Source organism: Schistocerca gregaria, chromosome 3, assembly GCF_023897955.1.
Source record: "Schistocerca gregaria isolate iqSchGreg1 chromosome 3, iqSchGreg1.2, whole genome shotgun sequence".
In the NCBI taxonomy this organism is placed as follows: Eukaryota; Metazoa; Arthropoda; class Insecta; order Orthoptera; family Acrididae; genus Schistocerca; species Schistocerca gregaria.
The window spans coordinates 475,732,420-475,756,320 of record NC_064922.1 but is presented as its reverse complement, the minus strand read 5'-3'; the positions used below and the strand labels follow the sequence as shown (position 1 = coordinate 475,756,320).

Here is a 23,901-nt window from a genome sequence, read left to right as displayed (position 1 = left end):
TCGTGAGGCTACATTTAGGAAAATATTTAAGGAGTGTTCTTGGGAAAACGCAGTGTTTCGAATGATACAAAAAATTCAAAAGTGGTGATTTTACTGTGAGAAACGACGAGCGTGGAAAACCACTGAAAAAGATCAAAGACAACGAATTCCAGGCTTATTGGATGAAGATGATACTCAGTCTCAACAGAAACTCGTGGAAAATTGAATGTGAGGCAGAAAGCCGTTTCTCTTCGTTTGAAAGCTATGGGAAAGGTGCAGAAAGTGGTAAAATGGGTTCCAGTTGAATTGAATGAAATACAGCAAGCAAATCAAAAGACCACTTGTGAAATGCTGCACGCCAGATACAAAAGAAAGCCATTTCTAAATCGAATAGCGACAGGTGATGAAAAATGGATATATTTTGAGAATCCTAAGTGCTGTAAATCATGGGTGAATCCAATGCAAACCATCAACATCGACTGCAAAGATCGCTTAGGAAAGAAGACAATTCTCCTTGTTTGATCGGATCAGAAGGGTGTCGCCTGTTATGAGCTGCTAAAACTTGGTGAGACCGTTAACACTGACCGCTACCAACAGCAAATGATCGATTTAAATCAAGCATTACATGACAAACGATCGAAATATGGAAAAAGGCAACACAGTCATATTGCTCCATGATAATGCCTCATCACACACAGAAAAATGGGTCCACCAGAAATGCGGGAGAAATGTATAAATAACAATGGAGATTATTTTGAATAAAATATTGTTTATCAGTTTCAAACAACACGTGTGTAATTATTGCAACCACAATCAGGTTTCATGCTTCTACACCTAGTAATTATCTAGTTTCATAAGCAGTAATTCATGGCTGATTAGACCAAATACCTTCGATAGATCTATGAATATCCCACTGCTTAATTCATTCATATGTAAGTTATTTGTGACCCTTTTCATGAACTGAAAGACTGCTGTTTCTCTTAATCTGTTCTTCCATGACCCAGTCTGAATATTAGTCCTCGTTTTATATTTATCCAGGAAATGAGCTAGCCTTTCATATATTCCTCTCTTGAACATCTTAGAAAAATCTGTCATACTAACACTGGCCTATAACTAATTACTTCAGATGTACTATCTGTTTCATAGAGTGATTTCATTAAGGACAGCTTTAGTTTTAATGGAACTACCTTAATCCTCAAAAAGTATTAATAGTGCCACTAAGTTGAGAATATATACTGGTGGGACTGTGTTTGATTACCTTATCTGGAATATCATCAGTACCGCTAGACATTTTATGTTTCAATTTGTTAATAGAGTTTCTCGCCTCAGATTCTGTTGCTGGATACAGAAACATTGTATTTTCAGAAACTTGTATTTTTTAGTTCTATTATCTAAACAGTACATTTTGTAATCAAGTTTGAGGCTTTGTTCACATAATATTCATTAAATATATTGGCAATCTGTTGAGCATCTTCTGTCACTTAACCTTCACTATTAATTTTGAAACTTTGGGTTTTCGTTTTACATTTCCCTATGCAATTCTTCATAACCTTACAAACTGTATTTCATTCATAGCTTCCTCTGTTGATATAGGCATATTTTTGCTGTCTGTAAAACATTCCCATACACACTTCTGTATTTTCTGCAGTATACTTTTACTGTTTTATTTCTTTTGGCATGTCTGATTAGGTTTCTAATGGTGACAGAGAAATTTTTATCCCTTTTATTACCCATGCTATTGACTTCTCACTGACTTTCTTCTAAATGGGAATGCCATATCACACACACACACACACACACACACACACACACACACACACACACACACACACACACACATATATATATATATATATATATATATATATATATATATATATATATATATATATATATATATATATAAAGTGTTGTTTCTGCCCCTATTGCTGTATGTAATCATTTATATAAATAAGGACAAGAGAAGATCCAAATCAGATCCCTGAGGTACACCCTTCACAACTGGAAGAAATTTTGACTTTTGATTATTTACCTTAACTGTTTTGTATTGGCCGGGTAGTGAGAGAGCATTAAAGCCAATTCACAATTGTCGTCACATCACATCAAAAAATTTCCCACTGCATTTCGGATGGCGGCATTCACACAGGCCGACAACGGCACTGAATGCCACGTCGCATTCGTGACGTTGGTGTGCGAGAATTGTGTCGACGTTTGCTAACATCGTGAGTTAACCTAATTCCGAAGTGATCACTCATGTCATAGTACTGGATTTTGTGCTTCTGTGTCATCTTAATGTTTATTTTGTTATTTTTCGTTCCTATCGTGGCAAATTGCATTTTTCCACTACGACTTAGATATTTTTCCATAGATCTCTCTTCCATAAGTGAGGCCACATACCAAAAACGAAAAAGATTTAAGTTTTACAATTCTTTTTATGTTACAGATAGTATCACATAACCTCATTTTCACCTGCTGGTATTGGGCTAAGCGAATTGATGTGACTACACACTGACATGATGACGACGTCAAGTGACGTACTGGTCCATTGCCACCTAGTGTGAATCGACTTCCAGATATAGAGCATTCTCTCCCACTCCTTAGTAATGTTTTTTCATGAGAATGTTGTGGAAAACCATATCATATGCTTTGCTAAGGTCTAAAAGTGTTACACAGATTTCGTTTTTTCTTGCAAAACATTTCTGTATTTTTGCTGCCATGCCCCAGACTGTTTTGGTTACAGAAATGCTGCATCTCAGGGCAGGGCCACACATGTAACAAATGGGGAATACCAAGGACCAAGCATCGAGCAGTCTAGCAACAGATGTGCTCATCATGGCATTCACCAAATATTCACAAAATGGCGAGTACATTGAGCGAAACATGTGCATCTTGTTGAGTAGTGAGCATTCTGGGAACAACGAATATTCGCCAAGCTGCAGCTGCTCTGTGCAGGTAGATGTGGATGGTCATTCTGAACTTGTAATTAATAGTTCAGATGATGGCTCTTGGCAGTATGTTGACTAAGAAAAGAAATAATCTGAGAAAACAACAGTGTCTCTGAATCAAGGCAGAGAAATATGTCATCCTATTTTGACATAAATATTTGCATTAACTTCTTCTCCTGTCATGATAAGTCTTGGTCCTTTCAACTATCCCCTTCCATTCATCCTGGTCCCTTGCAAGAATTTTACATTTCCTGTAGCTCATCTCCCTAAGGTCTTCTATGATTCCGTCCTCTCATCTAGTTGACCAGGTCTGTTGTATTTACACAGCTTTTCTCGTAAACTCTTTTGGTATTTTCATACCATTCATCCATGCCTTGTGTCCAGCCCACCTCAGTCTAGATGACTTCACAATTCTTCTAACAGGCTGATCTTTATAGATAGTGCATGACTCATGGTTGTATCTCCTCCTCCATCTTTCCCTTTCGCAAACTGGGGCAATTATTCTCGTGAGTATCCTCTCTCAAATGCATCCAGCGATCCAGCAATTCAGCATCCCTTGCTGTCAGAACCCATGTTTCAGAGATGTCTTTAAGCATTGGTATGATCAGTGTTTTACAGATGGTTAGTTTCGTGGTTCTAATCAGGATCATTGAAGATAGCTTTGTTAAGGCCAAAAAGCTTTATTGGTTGCAATTAGTCTCTGCTTTACTTCATAGTAAGTATCATTTTTGCTTGTGGTCGAGATCATCAGTTGTGTCTTCACATATTGCATGTGAAATTCACAGTAACTGCTTCTTACTGCTAATTTACTTTATATCTACTTTGAAATATTATGTCTGTTTCTATATAGGTATAGATGTGCTTGTATCAAGAACTGACAGCCATCAGAGAATGAAAAATAACCAGTTGGCACTGTTTCTCAGAATAAAAATAATCATCTCATTTATCGAGAATTTCACCTAGTGACCCAAAAATGCACAACAGCTGTTATATTTATATATAAACACTGGTAGTTCACTATGTTAACGAAAATCGTAAATAACAGTCCTACATATTCCAATAAAGTATTACAAAAAATAATATACCATACTTACATAGAAAATAATAATGAGCTAAAAAAGTTCTCAGTTTATTTGATGCAGCGAATTCGGATAAAATTCCAAGATTTTGATGATTTCCTCCATCATTGTCGTCTGAGGCTAAGTCTGACCATCGTCAGCTTTTTAGCTCACAATTTTATAGCCAGAGGATGGCATCTTATTGACTGCATTATGTCATGATGGCAACTTGGAAATGGGGTGTACCGAAGTAGCGTCATTTCTTTCGACAGATTCTGCTTCCACACTCTATCCAGTGTTGCTTGTAGCATCATCCATCGCATCAGGTGGTAAAGTGCAAGAAGTCTTCCTCTGTACTCTTTCTTTTCAAGTGTATACTTCTGCACACTGCTAAACGCATACCTGATGTTTCTACTGGACCACAAAGTATAATTTCAACTGCTTCACTTATCACAGAGTTCCAATGCGTTGATGCGAGAGCAAGTGTTCTCGTTTCTTCAGACCAGTCAGATGCTGTTCCCTGAGTATGAAGGTGGAAGCTTCGCAATTTCAAGACAATCAGTCTTAGCCCCCGGCGATGACGATGGAGGCAATGATCGAAAGCTTCGGATTTTATTAGAATTTGACACGTCAAGTAAACACAGAACTTTATGTGCAATAACGAGTAATGATTGTTACATACCTGTTTACCAACGAGCACTTGCAACAGCACGAATCTGCAGATGTGGATCCAAAGTGCTGCTTGACGAATATTCGCTCCCTTTGAAGTGAGACAGAGGAGCAAAACGCACCAGATATGGAGAGCACTGGCCTATTGGTTCTCAGAAAGCAGCAAGTGATCCTACCACATTAGATGCCATTCAGTAAGCAGACGCTCGGTAATCGCCTTAAAACCATATTAGGTTCAACATATAGATTCATTTGTTTATGCACGCAGAGTTCTTTTAATTTTATGTTTTTTTTTGTAATTTACAACGTAAATGTCCACTTCATTCAAAGGAAATAATAGCTTACACCATGCACAAACTTGTGGAGCCCAGCAACAGGTTTTCTACAGTGTATTCAATACTTTGTCCAAAACAGTGGTTGTTGGGCACCAAGACTGCTCATTCAGTCACTTGAAGACACAACAATCAGATTTTGTTTTACTTTACTTATCCATAATTTGTTTGGGATTTCGCCATTTTCAGTGGACCTGATAGCGTTTTAACTGATATGGCTTTAATACTGCAGCCAATATTTTTTCCACCCAGGAATATTTCTACATGCTTTAAGCACACTGCTAGAAATTGTACACTAGTGCAGTATTGCATTTGCCAAGCTTAAGGCCTGTCGATACACAATGATATGTGTGCACAAATATCTATGTAAATGTCTGTGTATGCAATTAATTACTGCTAATTTGATGTGTGAAAGCACCAAATTCAATCCAGTCTACTGTTTATCTACCATCTGTCGGTGTAGAAAAGAAATTTCAGCAGAAAACTATTAAGCATTCGCAGCTTCAATGTTTATTTCATTTTTTTCAGAAATTCGCAATGGAGGAAATTTTTTTGTAGTTTGTGTTGGCAAAAAACACACATCTAAAAAGTTTTACATCACCTGGTTCCCAGAACTTCTGAAGATAGACGTTGACTGTGGATATTTTATCACAGACACAGTCCCTTTGACTGTTCAGAGATGTCACTAAACCCACTCAAAGATTTGAACAACCTTGCATGAGCAGTGCCTATTAGATGGAGAGGGTCTGAAAGCTGATCAGTTCCAGTAATGCCACCAGGAAGGAGGTACACAACTCGTGTTGTCTGTAGTTCAATCATGCCTAGACGGTCAATACCGCGGTTCCATCACGTCCACTTTGTTACTTTGTGCCAGGAAGGGCTCTCAACAAAGGAAGTGTGCAGGCATCTCGGAGTGAACCAAAGCGATGTTGATCAGACATGGAGGAGACATAGAGAGACAGGAACTGTCGATGACATGCCACGCTCGGGCCGCCTAAGGGCTATTACTGTAGAGGATGACTGCTACCTACCGATTATGGTTCTGAGGAACTCTAACAGCAACGCCACCATGCTGAATAATGCTTTTTGTGGAGCCACAGGGCGTCGTGTTACTACTCAAACTGTGCGCAATAGGCTACATGCAACGCAACTTCACTCCTGACGTCCATGGCGAGGTCCATCTTTGCAACCACGACACCATGCAGTGTGGTACAGATGGGCCCAACAACATGCCGAATGGACAGCTCAGGATTGGCATCTCGTTCTCTTCACTGATGAGTGTCGCATATGCCTTAAACCAGACAATTGTCGGAGACGTGATTAGAGGCAACCCAGTCAGGCTGAACACCTTAGACACACTGTCCAGCGAGTGCAGCAAGGTGGAGGCTCTCTGCTCTTTTGGGGTGGCATTATGTGAGGCCGACGTACGCCGCTGGTAGTCATGGAAGGCGCTGTAACGTCTGTACGATATGTGAATGCCATCCTCCGACCGATAGTACAACCATATCGTCAGCATATTGGCGAGACATTCATCTTCATGGACGACAATTCGCGCTCCCACCGTGCACATCTTGTGAATGACTTCCTTCAGGATAACGACTTAGCTCGACTAGAGTGGCCAGCATGTTCTCCAGACATGAACCCTATCAAATATGCATGGGGTAGATTGAAATAGGTTGTTTATGGACGACCTGGTCCACCAACCACTCTGAGGGATCTACGCTGAATCGCTGTTGAGGAGTGGGACAATCTGCACCTACAGTGCTTGATGATATTGTGGATAGTATGCCACGACGAATACAGGCATCCATCAGTGCAAGAGGACGTGGTGCTGGGTATTAGAGGTACTAATGTGTACAGCAATCTTTACCACCACCTCTGAAGGTCTCGAAGTGTGGTGGTGCAAAATGCAATGTGTTTTTATGAACGATAAACATGACGGAAATGGTGTTTATGTTGATCTATATTCCAATTTTCTGTACAGGTCCCGGAACTCTCGGAACCGAGGTGATGCAAAACTTTTTTTTGATGTGTGTATGTTTAAAAAAAAGCAAACAAAGTGCAAGAAAGAGGAAGACCGATCAAAATATCTAGACAGTGGTAGCATAAGTGAAGGCAGTTTTCACATGTAAATTTACTCGCTAGCTGCAGAGAATACCCAATGACTAGTGTAATTATTTGCGGAAACACACAGTTATCTTTTGATGCTCATAACCCATCACATAACGCGAAAAAGTACCTATGTGAAGAGAGGTATTTCTCCACTTGGGCGGCTGATGCTGAATTTGAGGTTTCTGGCAACAGAAAAAAGCTATAAAAAGTGAGGTTTCGCTACTACAGCCCTGAAACAGGCATTGAATGAAATCATATCCAATGCATGTGATGCTATGTATGCTGTCCTGAAAGAGAATTTCATAGAGAAAATAAAGTACCGGTATCTAACTCCATAATATATCAATCCTGAGAAGTTACACATAATATTTTTACAGGTTTAGACGTGCTTGAAACTTAGCAGAGTTTTAGAAATCTTAGGTGTGACCAATGAGTTGTTTAGTTTGTTCCTGAGTCAGGATTTTCATTTCTGTGCCTGAAGTCATCCAACAACCTATGTAGACTTTTGTACCAAAATATAAAACTCCAGTCTGATCTGTGGATGGGGATTCATAGTATATCTCGAAAGTTTTACTTCTAGTATTGTAGTAGTGAATTCTATCGGTTGTCTCTGATTCACTCTGGTTGTGAACCACATATTATTTTTTGCAAGAAAAACAAGTTTAAGAATTCTTGTGCCCCTGAAGGTACTGCTGTAACATCTTCAATTACGAACTTCATATGGCACTATAAGTGTACTTTGCCCCCATCTCGTGGTCGTGCGGTAGCGTTCTTGCTTCCCACGCCCGGGTTCCTGGGTTCGATTCCCGGCGGGGTCAGGGATTTTCTCTGCATCGTGATGGTTGGGTGTTGTGTGCTGTCCTTAGGTTAGTTAGGTTTAAGTAGTTCTAAGTTCTAGGGGACTGATGAGCATAGATGTTAAGTCCCATAGTGCTCAGAGTCATTTTGAGCCATAAGTGTACTTTCCTTTAGAATGAAGAGGGCCTTTTTGGTACACTGTTACGTAAAATTATAGTATAGGACAGTAGTGAGTGAAAGTATGCTAACAATTAGTTTTGCAGATCAACATAATGAGAGAGATTCTCAGTGCAAAGCACGCAGAACTGCGCATTTAGGTTTCGTCGTCCACAAGCTAGAGCCATCTCAATTTGATGAAAAGATTTCCATCAGTAGCATCTAAAAGAGGAATCGGGTAAAAATCTGTGTTCATATCGGCAGTCAATCCCTTCATTTCTTACTTGCATGATTGTTGTGGAGTAGATTAGTGAATAGGGTTGCAAAAGACATTTTGTAATGAGTTTTACTTACAAGATAAACAATAAATGTGTTTCGTATGGGCCCCCTTCATAGGAATAAAACAGAAAGCAGACGAGGTCAAAATACCACAAACTTGGCTTTCTTATCGTCGCCCCCAGCTTCAGATCAAATATATTTCTTTACTTTGCTTAGCTCTTTGCGGTGCATAGTCCGCAGCGAATTTATTATTTCTATTGCTTCTTTACTGTTTGGTGTAGGTCCAGTCGCACCTAATTTCTCTAATAAACAGTTAAAAGTTGCAGTCTTCTCGTCTCTATCGCTGATTCCTTGCTCTTAATTTTCCACAGTAGTGTGATTTCTATACAGTTCAGTAAGTTCAGCAATGAACTCTAGAGCATTCATGCGTGTCTGCCACTTTAAAATTCACTTTGGGCCCACAGATGAGAAACACTCGACTGATTAAAAACCTGACTCAAACACATTTCGCTCGCCAGATTTGCCGCGATCTTCTGTTCACACGCTAGGATTTGTGAGCGCAGATATGGTTGGTACCCATAGATTTGAGCAATTTTGCTCAACCTCCAACTTCAGCATTGCCAGCATTCTCAAAAAATTTGGAATAAGTTATGTACAGACAGCTTCTCAACCATCTGACCACAAATAACATATTATCAAGAACACAGTTTGGATTCCTGAAGGCTATTTACACCTACGGGGAAAATGTACTTAATTCGTTAAATAACAAGTTACAAGCAGCAGTACTTTCTGTGATTTGTCAAAGGCATTTGATTGTGTGGACCACAACATCTGTTTAAATAAATTAGAATTCTATGGTGTCATGGGCAGTGCTGCAAAATGGTTCAAGTCATATCTCACTAACGGGAAACAAAGGGTGTCAGTGCAAGGGACTAGGGAATTAAGTCATCTGTCATCATCAGACTGGGAAGAAATTACATGTGGTGTCCCACAAGGATCCATCTTAGGGCCATTGCTTTTTCTTGTGTACATTAAGGATCTCTCATCAGTTACACTGCCAGAAAAGACTCATTATATGCGTTTCACAACCTGTAAGAGGTTTCCACCCAGCATATGCATAAAGCACGAAGAAGAGCAGATAGAAGAGGTTGACAGTCTTAAATCCCTGGGATTACAACTTGATAATAAATTCAGTTGGGAGGAGCACACTACAGAACTGCAGAATCGCCTTAACAAAGCTGTATTTGCAATTCGAGTGTTAGCAGACATAGGCGACATAAAAGTAAAAAAGCTTGCATACTTTGCCTACTTTCATTCCATAATGTCATATGGTATAATATTGGGGTAACTCTTCAAGTCAAACAAAAGTTTTCAGAGTCCAAAAGTGTGTAATATGTTTTATTTGTGGAGTAAACTCACGGACGTCTTGTAGAAACCTCTTCAAAGAACTGGGTGTACTAACTACTGCCTCTCAGTATATTTACTCCTTAATGAAATTTGTCCTAAATAATATATCTCTTTTTCCAACACCCAGCTCAGTTCATACATACAATACCAGGAACAAAAATGATCTGTACAAGGACTTAAAAGCACTTACTTTAGTTCAGAAATGGATCCACTACTCAGGAACACTCATCTTCAATAATTTGCCAGCAAACATAAAAAATTTAGTTACAAATAAAGATCAGTTTAAAAGGAGCCTGAAAGACTTACTAGTGGCCAACTCCTTCTACTCCATTGACGAATTTTTTAATAGAAACCAATGATGTGTTGTATATATTCATACTATTAGTATTGTGATTTCAGCTTAAAAAAAAGTGACATGTTCCACATCCACGAGGATCTCCTCAACACGGATCTATGGAACGATAAACTAATCTAATCTAATCTAGTCCCATTTTGTGCAAACCTACGACAGGTCGGCGTAGATGTGGTGAGTACAGAAATTTGTGCAGACAGATCGTTGCATGTGGACGGGCCGCCTTCAAATAAAGTGGCGTATCTCCGACGTTATCTAGTTGAAGTGACATATCTTCCAGAGCCTCATTGAAGTAGTTTGTATTCGACGCGGAACGTGAGCGTGAGCGTGGTTGGGAAGAGTGAAGTTAAAGCAGTGTTAAGTGTAAATCCTCAGTGAAGCGAAAATATTCGCGGAGAGGTAATTCCAAGTCTCTCATTCCGAATCACCAAAGCTGAAGAAATGGTAAAGCATGATTATTATAGTATCGGAATGAAAGAAGCACGTGTTTCTGTCTCCCTTTAAAAGACGCATTACATTGTTTATTTACTTGAATACTGTTTTTAGGTCGAGGAGGTTAATCCAAAGGCGTACCCTTTGGCAGATGCCACACTCACAACGAAGATCCTTAATTTAGTGCAACAAGCCATGAATTATAAACAGTTAAGAAAAGGCGCTAATGAAGGTAAGCAAAGCCCAACACTTATTGATGTTATCAAGTCGTAAGTCTCTGGCAAATTTTAGTGCTCCACATGTGTAAACACAATTGGTTCAAATAGCAACAGAATATGTTAGAGTTGCACGTGTATCCTCACGCGTTACACATAGGGGGTACACGCGCTGATCACGAGAAAAGTACCTATATTTGAAGGAAACGTGTATTCATGAAGATATAAGCACAACCACAAATCACGTGACGTCAGTCTGGCAAAAAGCTAAAGAAAAAAGTAAAAGGCGTTTCGGAACTTTGCGTTCTATGCTGAATAACTGCCTGGCGGAAATTTTTCTGGCGTCAACGTATTGAGGAAAATCCATTCCACAATTTCATTGAGCATGTTCGAAAAAATCTATCGTATTGCTGCAAATTAACTTGAGGTAGCTCTTTTTATCTAATCTGTGATTCGAGCTGTAATATATATCCGTGCAAAATAAACAAATGTTTTTTTGGGAAAATTTTGTTATTCCATCTTTTTTGCAAAACAAAGTTTTTGAAATTCCATGCATACATATGCAATAGATTATTTTTGATAAAAAATAAATTTTTAGACAGTTATTTGATCTTTTTTTTCATCCATATGGAAATAAGTACTTTTTTGGTGACAAACGCATCAGATATGACTGTAACACACAATTTTTTGAAATAAATATTTTTGGTATTCCGTGTATATATATGCTTATACCTTTAGAAATAAGTTTCCTTCAAAAATAGGTATTTTTCTCGTGATCAGCGCATATACCCCTTAAACTGCGTAAGTGCCGTAAACAGTCATTAATTTGAAATTAAATATAGACACCAAGAATAATGCAAATCAGCTTTTGCAAAATTTCATTGTGCTTTTTTTAATATCGAGTTTTCTGATGTTAAGTTTTGGTTGATGTACGTTTATAATAAAATTTAAGGTCAAAAGGTACAATTATGTAGTGTCGATACACCCCAGAAAGAACTATGTTCTTTCACTCTATAATACATTTATAACACAAAAACACGCTCATTTTAACTGTTACACAAATTAATTATTTTTGTCATTTGTGTCTTCTTAATAGATAAGTGCATAAGTTGTTTCATGGTTGTGACTGCTAATGCACTGGTATGTAAAATATATGAAGGAAAAGATCCTGCATCTATCATCTTTATACCTACCAAAAACTGAAGGAGATATGGGACTGGGGTGTAAAAATTATACATGGAAATAGCCTCCGCATTATTCCCATTTGTTCGTGAAGTTTCTGTGAACATTGGTTTCTGAATATTATTGTATGATGCTGATATATTCAGGGACAGTTTTGTAAATATTCCTGCAGGTTGATATTTTATTTGCAGAAATATTGAAACTGTTATACATTGTTTTATCTTACACAATTGAGAATAATCTGTAAATGTGAAATTGCCGAGTCCCTTGGTTAAGAGAAGAGCCTTACTGTGAATGTAGGGAGGTGGAAGAAAACAGTAAAAAAGTTGGGTGGGGGAGGAATGTTGTGTACAAAAGAGAGAAAGGAGAAGTAAGGTGAGGCAGTGGAAAACTGGTTAGCAGAGGATTAGGCCAGGGTGTTTGTGAGAGCATCGGATATGCTGGAATGGAGTATCCAAATGACTCACACAATGTAGCTGTTAAGTCATTTGTGGTGTGTGCGGGATGTTCACTAATTGGATGGTAAAGTCTGCAGTTTGGCGGTGGCCGTTCATGTGAGTAGATAGTTGGTTACACATGTTCATAGAGAAGGCTGCACAGTAATTGGAGCATAGCTGGTATGTAGGGTGTTGCAGAAGGAATGGTAAATATGCAGGTATATGACAGGAATGTTCACTCAATGCAAAATTGTCTCAGAAACAGGGACTCGGTAAAATGCATGTCTTAAAAGCTATGAACATTTCTTCAATATAAGAGGTGTTTTTCACAGTAGCAAAGATAAAAAATTGCACATAGCTTCAAACTGACCATTCTTCCAGGGATACACTGTGTAACATCTTGCTTTCACACTTGGCCCTGCCTTCCATTGGGTAGGAAATACTTGTGACTGGATTGCAGTAGGAGGAGATGTGTAGGTGTAATGGACAGGTCTATGGTGCAGAGATGGAATAGGGATGGGCAAGGATATTATGCATGCTGGGAGGGCAGCAGAACATTCCTTAGGGTGACATACGTAATATTGGGCGGGATATCCCTCACATCTGGGAACGGCGCGAGTCAGATCCATAGTATAGGATGAGGTTGAGCTTTCCAAGGTCAGGCTGAAACTGGGTGGTCAGTGTGGGTTTTTTTTTTTTTTTTTTTTTTTTTTTTTTTTTTTTTTTTTTTTTTGTGGCTGTTAATGGGTTCACTGGTATTGAAGGATGGGGGCAAGGTAAATCTGCTTATGGGTGACCTGGATGTGATATTGTCAGTCAGTAAAGGCTCTGGTAAAGTTATTGGTATATTTCGACAAATCCTGCCTTCTATAGCAGGTGCAGTGTCCACATGTGGTGCGGCGGTAAAGACAACTTTGACTGGGAACTGGTGACAGCTATCAAAGTGGAGGTAATGTTGTTGCACTTGATGTGAACAGATGTATTTATGTAGCCATGTAACAGGTGGAGATAAACATCTAAGAAAGTGGACCATGAAGCAGATACAGGAGTATGTGTAGAGGTTATGAAGGAAAGAGCAAAGATTGTCGCTGCTTTGGGTCCAGATCATAAAAATATCACAAATGAATTTGAACAGGGCGAGGCATTTTAGGAAGATATTCTCCAGGTGGCCCATATATAGGTTAGCATGGGATGCTGCCATGCGAGTCCCATTGCAGTATCATAGATTTGTTTAAAGATTTGGCATTTGAAATTGAAATCAATGTGGACCAGGATGTGGTTGGCTAGAAACATTAGGAAAGAGGTGGTAGTTTTAGTGTCAGGTGACATTAGGGAAGGTAGTTTTCGTGGGCACAAGGCCATGTACCAGGTTGTCACTTCCACAGCGAACAGGGAGTGTGGTGGTAGTGGACAGGAACAGTGGAAAGATGGTTAAGGAAGAGGGTGATGTCATGCTTCAAGAAGTGGATATTGTCTTTAATATTGGGTATGAGATTATGGAAAATAGTTCAGAAGTTTAGGTTAATAAAGTCATAGGTTTGTTCTGTGAGAGCATTGTAAGCAGCATCAAAGGGGTGATCAGTAGGGTGCTGTTTGGAGACTAGGTAAAATGTGTTTGTTTGTGTGTTTGTTTTGGAGGGAGGGGGGTGGTGCTTGTTTGAAGATTGAAATGGAATCTGGTTTTAGGGTGAGCCTAAGGCATTTAGAAGTTGCTGGAGATCCTGGACTTCTGAAATGGGATCATTGTCATTTGTTTTGTATGCCGAGGTGTCCAGAAAGTTGTTAGACCTCCAGCCACATGTTACTAAGGTTAATGACCACTGTAGTGGAGCCTTTGTCTGTGGAAAGTATAAGGTTTGGGCTTGTTTTCAGGTCACCCATAGCAGTGTGTTTCATAGGGATGATGTTGGATTCACTGGAGAGGTACTTATGAAAGGAAGCTGAGGCCAGATTAGAGGTGAGGAATTCCTGAAAGAGTACGGATGGATGAGTTACTTGGAGGGGAAGGAGATGGGAACTTTCTTAAACCAGGTTCTCTGTGGGGTTTTGGTTGGCTGTTATCATTGCGGTGTGCGACGAAGAAATGTATTTACTGTAGACTGCAGGTGAAGGACAGACCTCCTTCACAAGTCCAGCAAGGCTCAACTTTGGGTTTTCTCTAAAGGTCAGACCTTTAGAAAGTACTGTGATTTGTGAATGGGTTAAAGTGGAGCACATCGGCTGCAGGTAATCTCAGACAGACATTGAACAGGAGTAACTGGGACACACATTTCAGATGGTGGTGGGAAATCTGTTGCAATTGTTGAAAGGCAAGAGTCTCTTTTGCAGTAATAGAATGAAGAATTCTGTGGTCAGAGTAACAGGATTTTATGAAAGGAGTAGAGGCCATAAAGTATGGTTTGAGCTTATGATTATGTAGCAACTGATAGGTAAGTGTGAGGGACTGAAGGAATTGGAAGAAGTGAAGGTCCCTGTGGTAGGATGGGTGACAGCAGGGGATGCCAATTTTAATGTTGAGATATCATGTGCCAGGCAGTATTTCAGAAAGAGGATGTGTGATTAGAATTTCACCCAGGCAGAGTGGAGTTTTTTCAATTAGCAGAGGTAGAATGGGGAGGGATTTGTTGTTGGATGTCAGGGAGACCAAAAGGTTGACTGAAAAAATAGCTAAACACATAATAAAAATAAGTCTGGCTAATAGTCACTGATGACATTTTTGTGATCTGGACTCATGAGAGGGCAACATTTCTTCTTTTCTCCATAACCTCAACCTCTGCTCTCAAATCTGTTTCACCTACTCTTTCTTAGTTCCAACAGACAATGTTACTACATTTCAATCTCTACGTCTCAGATGGCTTGACAGATACATCTGTTCATAATAGTGTACCAAACACCAGCAGTATCTCCATTTTGACAGATGTCACCCATTTCATGTGAAAGTCTCTTCTTCACAGCCTCGCCACTTCTAGAAAGTAGTAGTAGACGAAGTACACCAATAACGTTACTAGAGTCTTTGACAGATAATACCCTGTCCAGGTCATCTGTTAACCTATTTCCCTTACCATCACCTCTGACAACAGTAAACCACTTAGCAAGCCATTGTTCAGCACTCCTCTTATCGCCCAGCCTCACCCTGGTTTTCCCCCAGGGGGTTCGAGGTTCTTTCTTGAGTGCACATGGGGCCCCGACCTGTTGTAGCCCATTTGTCCATCCCTGGCTGTATTTCCTTCACTGTGCTCCTCCCTCCCCATCCTTGCTGCTTCCCTGCTGCCCCCTTCTGTGTTCTGATTTATGTTGACCTGGCTGTCCACCTGACCCCCTGTATTCCTTGCAAGTTTGTTTCTCTTGCCTGTTCTTTCATCCTTTTTGGTGTTTTGGTCCCCCCTTGGGATTTGACGTCCACTTATAAATTTCTGTCTTTAGTATGAACTATTTGAGGAAGAACTCCCTCCCTAGCATCTAAAGTGTGGACTCCTTCTGCCTTCCCCCTTCCTTGTGCACCATAGGCACCTCCTCCACCCCATTAGGTCACCAGCACATGCAGCCAGTCCATCTGGTGGGACTGTTAAGTACCCATCTGGTTGATCCCCCTGACAACAGTGATTACACTACTGATACCTGTGCAGTTGCCTCGCCTTGTGTGCCAAGGAGTGGCTGCTTGTCATCCTTGAGCATCAGAACTCCCGGCGACGACTGCCGTGATAGGCAGCCCTTGCTGTGACTGGTATGCCCATGGGGAGAGCCCATGATCAGAATGGGTGGTATTAGGATGGATGCTTGGTACATGAAGCATATCAAGATGCAAAAAAAATCTGGCTGTTTGCAAACAGCCATCTCTGAGTGGTAAACATTCATTGACTGCTGCTTCGTATGACCCTGCAGGCTTCCCTTGCCTGGCTACACTGTGGGAGGAGGGCCAGTCTTGCCGTCTCGGAATGAAACACTTCCCCTCTGTACGTGGTCTGTACTAGGGCTGACAGGAACACATGCACTGCCAAAAAACCATTTTCTGTGGAGAATATTCAGGATAAGTTTGGCGAAGTGGAGTCCCAGTAAGGTGCAGTTGGACTCGCTGCTGATCAAAGTTTCTTATGCTACCCAGTCTGCAGATCTTCATCTTTGTGATTGCCTTAGTGACATCCTGGTGTCTCTTACCCCTCTCCAGCCACTGAATGTAGTCTAGGGAGTGATTTTTCATTGGGACCTCATGCTGCAAACTGATGTGGAATTCTAATATACTCTGGGACAACGTGGTGTTCACTTTGACATGTGCAGAAGAGTCACCTCTCAGATCCTAGAGAACAGTTCTGTGTTAACTGTCTTGTTCATCACCACCATCAATGAGCTTGTGCCTTCTGTTGGGCCTCTGGTTACCTCAGTGTTGTCTGTTGACAATTCTTGTATCTAGTGCAGCTTCCAATCTCTAGCATCTGCTAGACGCCACCTCCCAGGCACCATCTGATGGGCCTCTGGATGGTCCCTTTCCCGTTGCTTCCAGTTTTCTCCCTCCAAAACATGGGTTATGCATTTTTACCTTCGACCTACAGTACACTCCCATCCCGTTCTTAATTTAGGTGACCAGTGCCTAGATGTTGTAGCAGTCCCATTCCTTGGGCCTTCTTTTTGATAAAAAGTTGACATGGCTGCCCCATATTTGCCACCTGAAGACTACGTGCTTGTGGAATCTTAATGCTCTCCACATCTAGGCCCATAAGTGTTAGGGTGCAGACTGTGCAGCTCTTCTCCATCTTACTGTGCTCTGGTTTTGTCCAGCCTAGATCATGGCTGTCAGGATTATGGCTCAGCGGCTCTTTCCACTCTGAAACTGCATGACCTTGTTCATTATTATGCAGTGCATCTGGCTATTGGTGCCTTTCACACTAGCCCTGCAACAGCCTCCTTGCAGAAGCAGGGATTCCCCTTAACAAATATGAAAGAGTCAACTCCTGGTTTCTTGAGCAATCGCCATTCAATAATTACCTGACCACCCGGTGTACCCCACCATCTTTGCAAATGAAGTAGGTCTCCCTCCTGATACCCACCCTCGAGTGGATTTGCTGGTTGGAATGTGTCTCACTTTCCAGCATAACTGGGCCCTCTATGGTGTTTTAATATTTACCAACTCAATGAGCAGCTTGCAGGCTATTGACTGATGCTAATCTTGTCACACTTCGGTCACTGCTATCCACGACCTCCTCTCTCCCGTTGGCTGTGCCGCCTACCTACTGAGTTGTCTTTCTCTGGGTCCCAAGTCATGTGAGCATCCCAGGGAATTAACTGGCTGGCTGTTTGGCTAGGTGGGCAGATACTTAGCCCTATTGTGTTTCATGATTCCAGGTCCAGGTGTGCAGATTCACATAAGACCTCTTTTTGCTCAAAAGTGGAATGACATCTGGTGTGCTGCTGCTCTTAATAATAAATTCAACACAATCAAGGAGACTCCTGAAGTTTGGCGCTGTTCCTTCCGCTCCTCTCAGGAGGAGTCCACTGTCTCATGCCATCTACACAATGGTCATACTAGGCACATCCATTGTTTTCTCTTGCGTAACAAGCCACCCCCTCAATTTGGTTCTGGAGCCAGATTGACCAGTATGGCATATATTGGTAGGCTGTCCCCTCCTTTTGGACCTTCATGCTAAATATAGCCTTCCAAATACCTTGTCTTTAATATGAGCTGACGATTCAGATTGTCTAACTGGTATCCAGATTCCTTAGTGAAAGTGGTTTTTATTTTCAGTTATAAGGTTTTGCTTTCCTCCTGGAGCAAGGGCCGGGTTGTTGTGGTTGGAGCCTTTTCGTGTGTTTTGAGTCTGGGACTGGGACCAATTACCGCTCCCCCGTGCACAGACAGCTCTCCCCCCCCCCCCCCCCCCCCTCAAGTTTTTCCAGCTTTTAGATCTCTCTCTCTCTCTCTCTCTCTCTCTCTCTCTCTCTCTCTCTCTCTCTCTCTCTCTCTCTCTCTCTCTCTGTGTGTGTGTGTGTGTGTGTGTGTGTGTGTGTGTGTGTGTGTGTGTGTGGCTTTGTAGTTTGACTCCTTCTGACTAGATCCACCCACTTTTCATGGACACATTTATCTTATGCACGTAACTTTTGAAGTTTAGTCCCATAACCCCCACCCCTCAATCACTCATTCACTCTGGTCTTGAAAAGCTTGAACACATCATTCAGTAAGGCTTCGACTTCTCATCATGATGTGAGATAAGGGATAGCCTACCCAAAATACTATCTGTATCGGCCAAAATAGTGTTCTGTTGCCCACCCAAATTTCGAAGTATTCTTCATCCATCGTGCACCCTGTGGATCCATTTTCTTGTTGCGCCCCTCCCTTTCCCCCTACCTGTGACCGCCATCGTGCCCTCTCTCCATTTCTCTTTTCTTTCTGCTCACTCAAGTGTTTATGTTAATATACACAAACGTAGAATTTGGGGCAGTGAAAATCCACGAAAATCCCTGGAACGTGAATGTGACAGCAGGAAATTGAATGGGTTTTGTGCATTGAGCAACAGCAAAGTTAATGGAACTTTCTTTTTCCAAGCAAAAAACAATCTATGGAATAGTAGTGTGCATAGATATGTTGAAAACTTCTGAATTCCTCAGATGGATGTTGATGACAAAGAATGCAGAACAATGTCCAGAATTTTATAAATACCCACTATATGTACTCTTGATAACTGGCTTAGTTTGATGAAGAAGGTATGCTGGAGTCAGTTGAAACCACTTATTGATTACATCCCACAGAGCTACTAAATTTTTGGGACATTGACTGCTAAGTTTCACCCATTCCAAATAGTCCCAGGCATTTTTTTTTTATTTTTTTTTTTATTTTTTTTTTATTTTTTTGTGGGTTTAAGGTTTGGCGACATAGCCAGCTAGTTGGTGTGCCATAGGTTGTTACAATGTTAATCAAACCAAGCGTGCAGCCCTTTGAACACGGCTGTTACCTCAGAAGGCGGAAGTGTCCACAGCATACTCACCACGAAGATATAGAAGAAGACACAACGCGATAAGTGTTGAAGTAAACACCCCGTTTCCTGTTTTGGTACCTTGAATGAGTTGAATGACCAGGTTTTAATATGAAAACACCCTTCAAAGCATCACAGAACTACCTCTGACCTGAACTACATCAACCCTCTGCGAGTTAAGTAGACCATCAGAGCACTCTATGCCTTGCATCATTTACAAAATTAATCAGGTCCTACTTCTTGGAGCAGAATTCAAGCACTTTTCTTCATAATTAAATCTCACAATTTTTATATGTTACTTTGTACTTTTTAAATGATAATTGTATTAATTTGTCTAGTCCAAGCTTCCACATAGGTTTAACCATGATATAGAGTCGTTCGCTCAAAGTTTCATGGAAGCATATAATATCAATTGAAGTATAAAAAGTGACACACTATAAAGCAATAATACCTGCGGTTTTTAAATAAGTATGGTGCAACATTCCACCAAAAGGTTTAGCTGCTTTGAAGTATTTAGTGCCCAGGGAATAATGAAATGTTAAATGTCAGCTTATTGTGTAACATTAAAGTTTCAGCTAAATTAAACACAATAATTCATAAAAATAGCCTGTGATGTAATTCTGGCTCAAGGTAACTACTCCTTAAAAGTAAATTGCAAAAAGGAAGAAAATAGCATTTATACAGACTGGAAATGATGGCAGAGTAAATGGGTATGTTCCACTTAGCTGTTTCAAAATCTAAGTTGGCTTGAAGGTCTGTTAGACTTAGGTGATTCAAAATAGATGTATGCCAAAATTGACACTGCAGCAGAGTTGAACTTGCATTTATGCTTATTTTTAACACACGGCACCCTTATCACAATACATATATTCAATCTTTGTAGGTGTAACATCTGTTTCTATTCTTATATGTTGTCTTAATTTTAATGTTCCAGCTACAAAAACTTTGAATCGTGGACTGTCAGAATTTATAGTAATGGCTGCAGATGCAGAACCATTAGAAATTCTGCTTCATCTACCTCTTTTATGTGAAGACAAAAATGTTCCTTATGTGTTTGTGCGCTCGAAGCAAGGTAATTTCTTACTCATATCAACTAAATTTGCAATAAATTCATATATCTTTAAAATATATTGACTTCACTTTGTGTGAGGAATTCTGTTTACTCAGGGTGTTTCACAATCCAAATTACAGGCTTCTAGGGGTTGTAGAGTGGACTTTGTGCCGATCACTTTCCAATCTGGTGTTTGTGTGTTTGTTTGTGCGTGTGTGTGTGACATCCAGTAAAACCCAGGAATTTTTTAGGATTCTGGGAATTTTTCATTGTTTTCGTTTTTAGTTAAATTTTTGTAATTCAGACTGGTTAAACTGATACTCTAACAAAGAATTTTACTGTATCCCACTACTGCAGCAATAAAACAACCGAGAGAGAAAAAGTTAAACTTAAGTTGCACAGGAAATGTGACAGTTACAACAAAACATAGTGCACACACAAGTGTCTGCCAACAGCAAAATGTGTCAAAGGCTTTTGAATGAAGACTACACAATACTTCACAAGAATGAACTGCTCCTGATGAGCATGAAATCACAACTGCTTACATTAAATTTGAGCGGTTGCCAGCCGGCTCATGCACATGCTCAGTCGAGTTGCACATGAGCATTACCATTTCCCACTTCTGGCTACGTAAAAAAGATTTATGGCATGCCGAATCTGGGCAGAGCAGTCTGAGAGTAGGGAGGGCCCTGTCTCCCCATGTTTATGTTTAGTTATTTTGCTGTTTCTTCTTTGTTCGCACCTCTCACATCAAATGAAAACAAAACTAATTTGTGGCCGAAAGCTATGTAGTGAATTAAAATATATTCACATAATCGTGCCCCTCCCCCCTCGAGGCTCACCTCTCTCTGGTGGTTTCATGTCTGGCTGCCACAGGCTCCCATCTTTTGCAGCATATTTTCCTTTTCATGTTGCATGTCTATCCACTTGCTGTTCTTTTTTCCCCCTCCCTTGGGAACATATCTGAGCTGTTTCTGGAAATGTGTTCTGCATTCTCAGAAGTCAATATCGGAATACTCTCCCACCATTTTCTGTTCATTTATTTGTTCTATCTTCTCCTATTGTTCCTCCACTTTGGCGTTTGAGATTCCTTTTTTGTCTCTCTTCCTCTCTGAGCACTCATGAAGGCCGGCTCAAGCACCTGAATTATGAACAGGCGACTGGGTAACGCATAATTCCCAGCCCCAGGTTGACAGGTAGTGTTCATGCATACCCCTGGTACAGGCCCAAGGAGGGTTGTTTGCCTCAGCTGGTACCTTCCCGAACTGAAGATTGTTCCCCCTGTCAGGTGTTCGGGAGGTGTGGCCTGAGGTGTGAACAATCACCTAAGGCGAGTGCACTCCTTGTGAAGGAGGCCCCTAGTTGGAAGGAGCGTGCCAATCGTCTTCACAATCAGTGCCTACGAAATGTAAACAGTATTAGGCTAACGATTCAAAGAGCCTCCTAGCAGCACCGTAGTTCCTCGTTTCATGTACAGAAGAGTCAGTCCTTCACTACAGTAAATCCGTTAATTATTCAGAAAAAATGCTGATACAAATTGTTGGCCCTGTGATCTCCTGCTCTTGTTTACGCAATGGCACTTCGCTTTCGAGAGTACTTTTGATTCTGAAGCACAACTACTGCTTGCAACTACACTTCCCCATGGCTATCATGTTGAGGTGCATTGAAAACTGCATTCTTCCTGTGGTATTATATACACCAGGCTGCTCGATGGGCTGACAAAGGCAGAGATCTAAAAATTCCTCTCTTATCAGGTGATGCCTCCTTAGTGGCCACATCCACCCTTTCTCACTTTTTGATAGTGGTTCTTCCAAAAAGATCAAAGCAGGTTATAAAGTTATCACAGTCAAACCATATATTCCGAACCTGATGCGCTGCTACCAGTGGCATCGTTACAACCACACTCAAGAGTCCTGTCGACATACAGTCAAATGTGTAACCTATAGTAGGGATGCTCAAGAGGGCGATTGTCAATCTCCATCTCCCCGCTGCATCAACTGCAATGGTGACCATGCCGCCTCCTCCCGTGATTGTTCTATATATCTTGATGAGTGAGCTGTCCAGGAGATCTGAGTGAAGGAAAAGTACCTTACCCAGTTGCTCGCAAGTTGTTGGCTAGTCTGAAACCCTGTGTTCTGCCATCTGGCACATACAGTACTGTTCTTGCTACCTCACTCCATGCAGACATGTGACCTCAAATTCTGGATTTGTTTGCTAAATTTCAAGTGCATGTTTTTATCTTCTGGTGTGTGTGGCATTATACCGTAATAAAGAGCCAAACGTGAGGTCATACGGTATTAGTGCGCCAAGAAAAACTGTCGACAACTGCACTGAAGAGCTTAACATTCGGTATATTGTTAACTGGGAAATCAGAGACTTCCCCCCCGTGTCCTCGTATGGAAATGAAATCCTATACTTCTTGACAGCATAGGGAACGGTGTGGGAAATCTGCACTACCATACTAGCCAAGGTCCTAATGGAGATGGTTTGCCATTGCCTTTCTCCATCCTTAATGGGAATGAATGAAAATAATGGAGGCAACACACCACCACCCAGTGCTGGCGAAAATCCCTGAAAACCTCCCAAACCCTCCCTGGGGAATCGAACCTGGGACCCCGTGCTCAGGAAGCAAGACTGCTACGGCAATATCACGAGTGGTAGACTTGTTCTTGTATACAACGTGTGTGTGTGTGTGTGTGTGTGTGTGTGTGTGCGTGTGTGTGTGTGTGTGCGCACGCCAAATATTCCTTTGTTGCATCCAAACAGTAAATTTCCAGACAGGGGTTCATTATCAGAACTTCATACAACCTCTAGCAGCCTGCATTTTTCATAAACACTCTTTAACCAACTGCCAGTGAAATGCAGTTAATGTTTGTAATTACTCTATAACTTCATGTGTATTTCCCTTTTTGTGCTGTTTGATGCATTTCTAGCATATTCTGTCAGTGTAATCTTCTCAAAAACACCTAAAGTGTTCGTTGTGTTGCAGCTCTGGGGAGAGCGTGTGGTGTGTCACGTCCTGTCGTTGCGTGCTCTGTAACTGTTAACGAAGGCTCACAGCTGAAACCACAAATCCAGGCTATCCAACAGGAGATAGAAAGGCTTCTTGTGTGAACAGATGTTTATGTAATTTTGTTACAAAACATTCATTTTATATCTAGTTTCATAAATAAAGTTTAAAAAAATATGAAAGTTAGTTATTTAATTTGTAAAATTGGGCATAACATTAAACTTCCAATTTTCGTGCCATCGCAGTTGTTGAAATTTCCTCAATTCATAGCGAAAGGATTCAGCAATTCTTTGTTGTGTCTCATTCTCTGGAAAACGATAAAACCAAGTCTGCAATTGTTCAGAGAGCTCAGAACTGTTTGTAAATTCATAGCCATTAATTTTGTGCTTCACCAGTTCGTGTAAGCTGAAAGGTATAAAAAATTTAATTAGTATCACATTATTGCCATAAAATGAAAATTAATCGTCTACAGTACAAGTTGGTTCCAGTTAGACTTATGCCATATTATCTTAATAAAATTGTTTT

General features: G+C 40.7%; 2 protein-coding genes across 4 annotated transcripts in view; one reads left to right on the top strand and one right to left on the bottom strand.

Moving 5' to 3' along the window:
- The first annotated feature begins 10,368 nt into the window (after window positions 1–10,368).
- On the top strand, window positions 10,369–23,558 carry LOC126355004 (NHP2-like protein 1). The gene is made up of 4 exons (XM_050005134.1): window positions 10,369–10,531; window positions 10,634–10,751; window positions 20,250–20,387; window positions 23,356–23,558. Exons 1-4 carry the CDS (start codon window positions 10,529–10,531, stop codon window positions 23,478–23,480), a joined length of 384 nt encoding a protein of 127 aa, XP_049861091.1. The 5' UTR covers window positions 10,369–10,528; the 3' UTR covers window positions 23,481–23,558.
- LOC126355003 (chitobiosyldiphosphodolichol beta-mannosyltransferase) overlaps window positions 23,542–23,901 on the bottom strand; it is an 83,083-nt gene continuing 82,723 nt past the window's right edge. For all 3 annotated transcript variants that reach the window (XM_050005131.1, XM_050005132.1, XM_050005133.1), the window contains one exon: window positions 23,542–23,781. In XM_050005131.1, coding sequence (XP_049861088.1) covers window positions 23,568–23,781 — 214 coding nt within the window. In that variant the 3' untranslated portion in view covers window positions 23,542–23,567. The remainder of the gene's footprint in view (window positions 23,782–23,901) is intronic.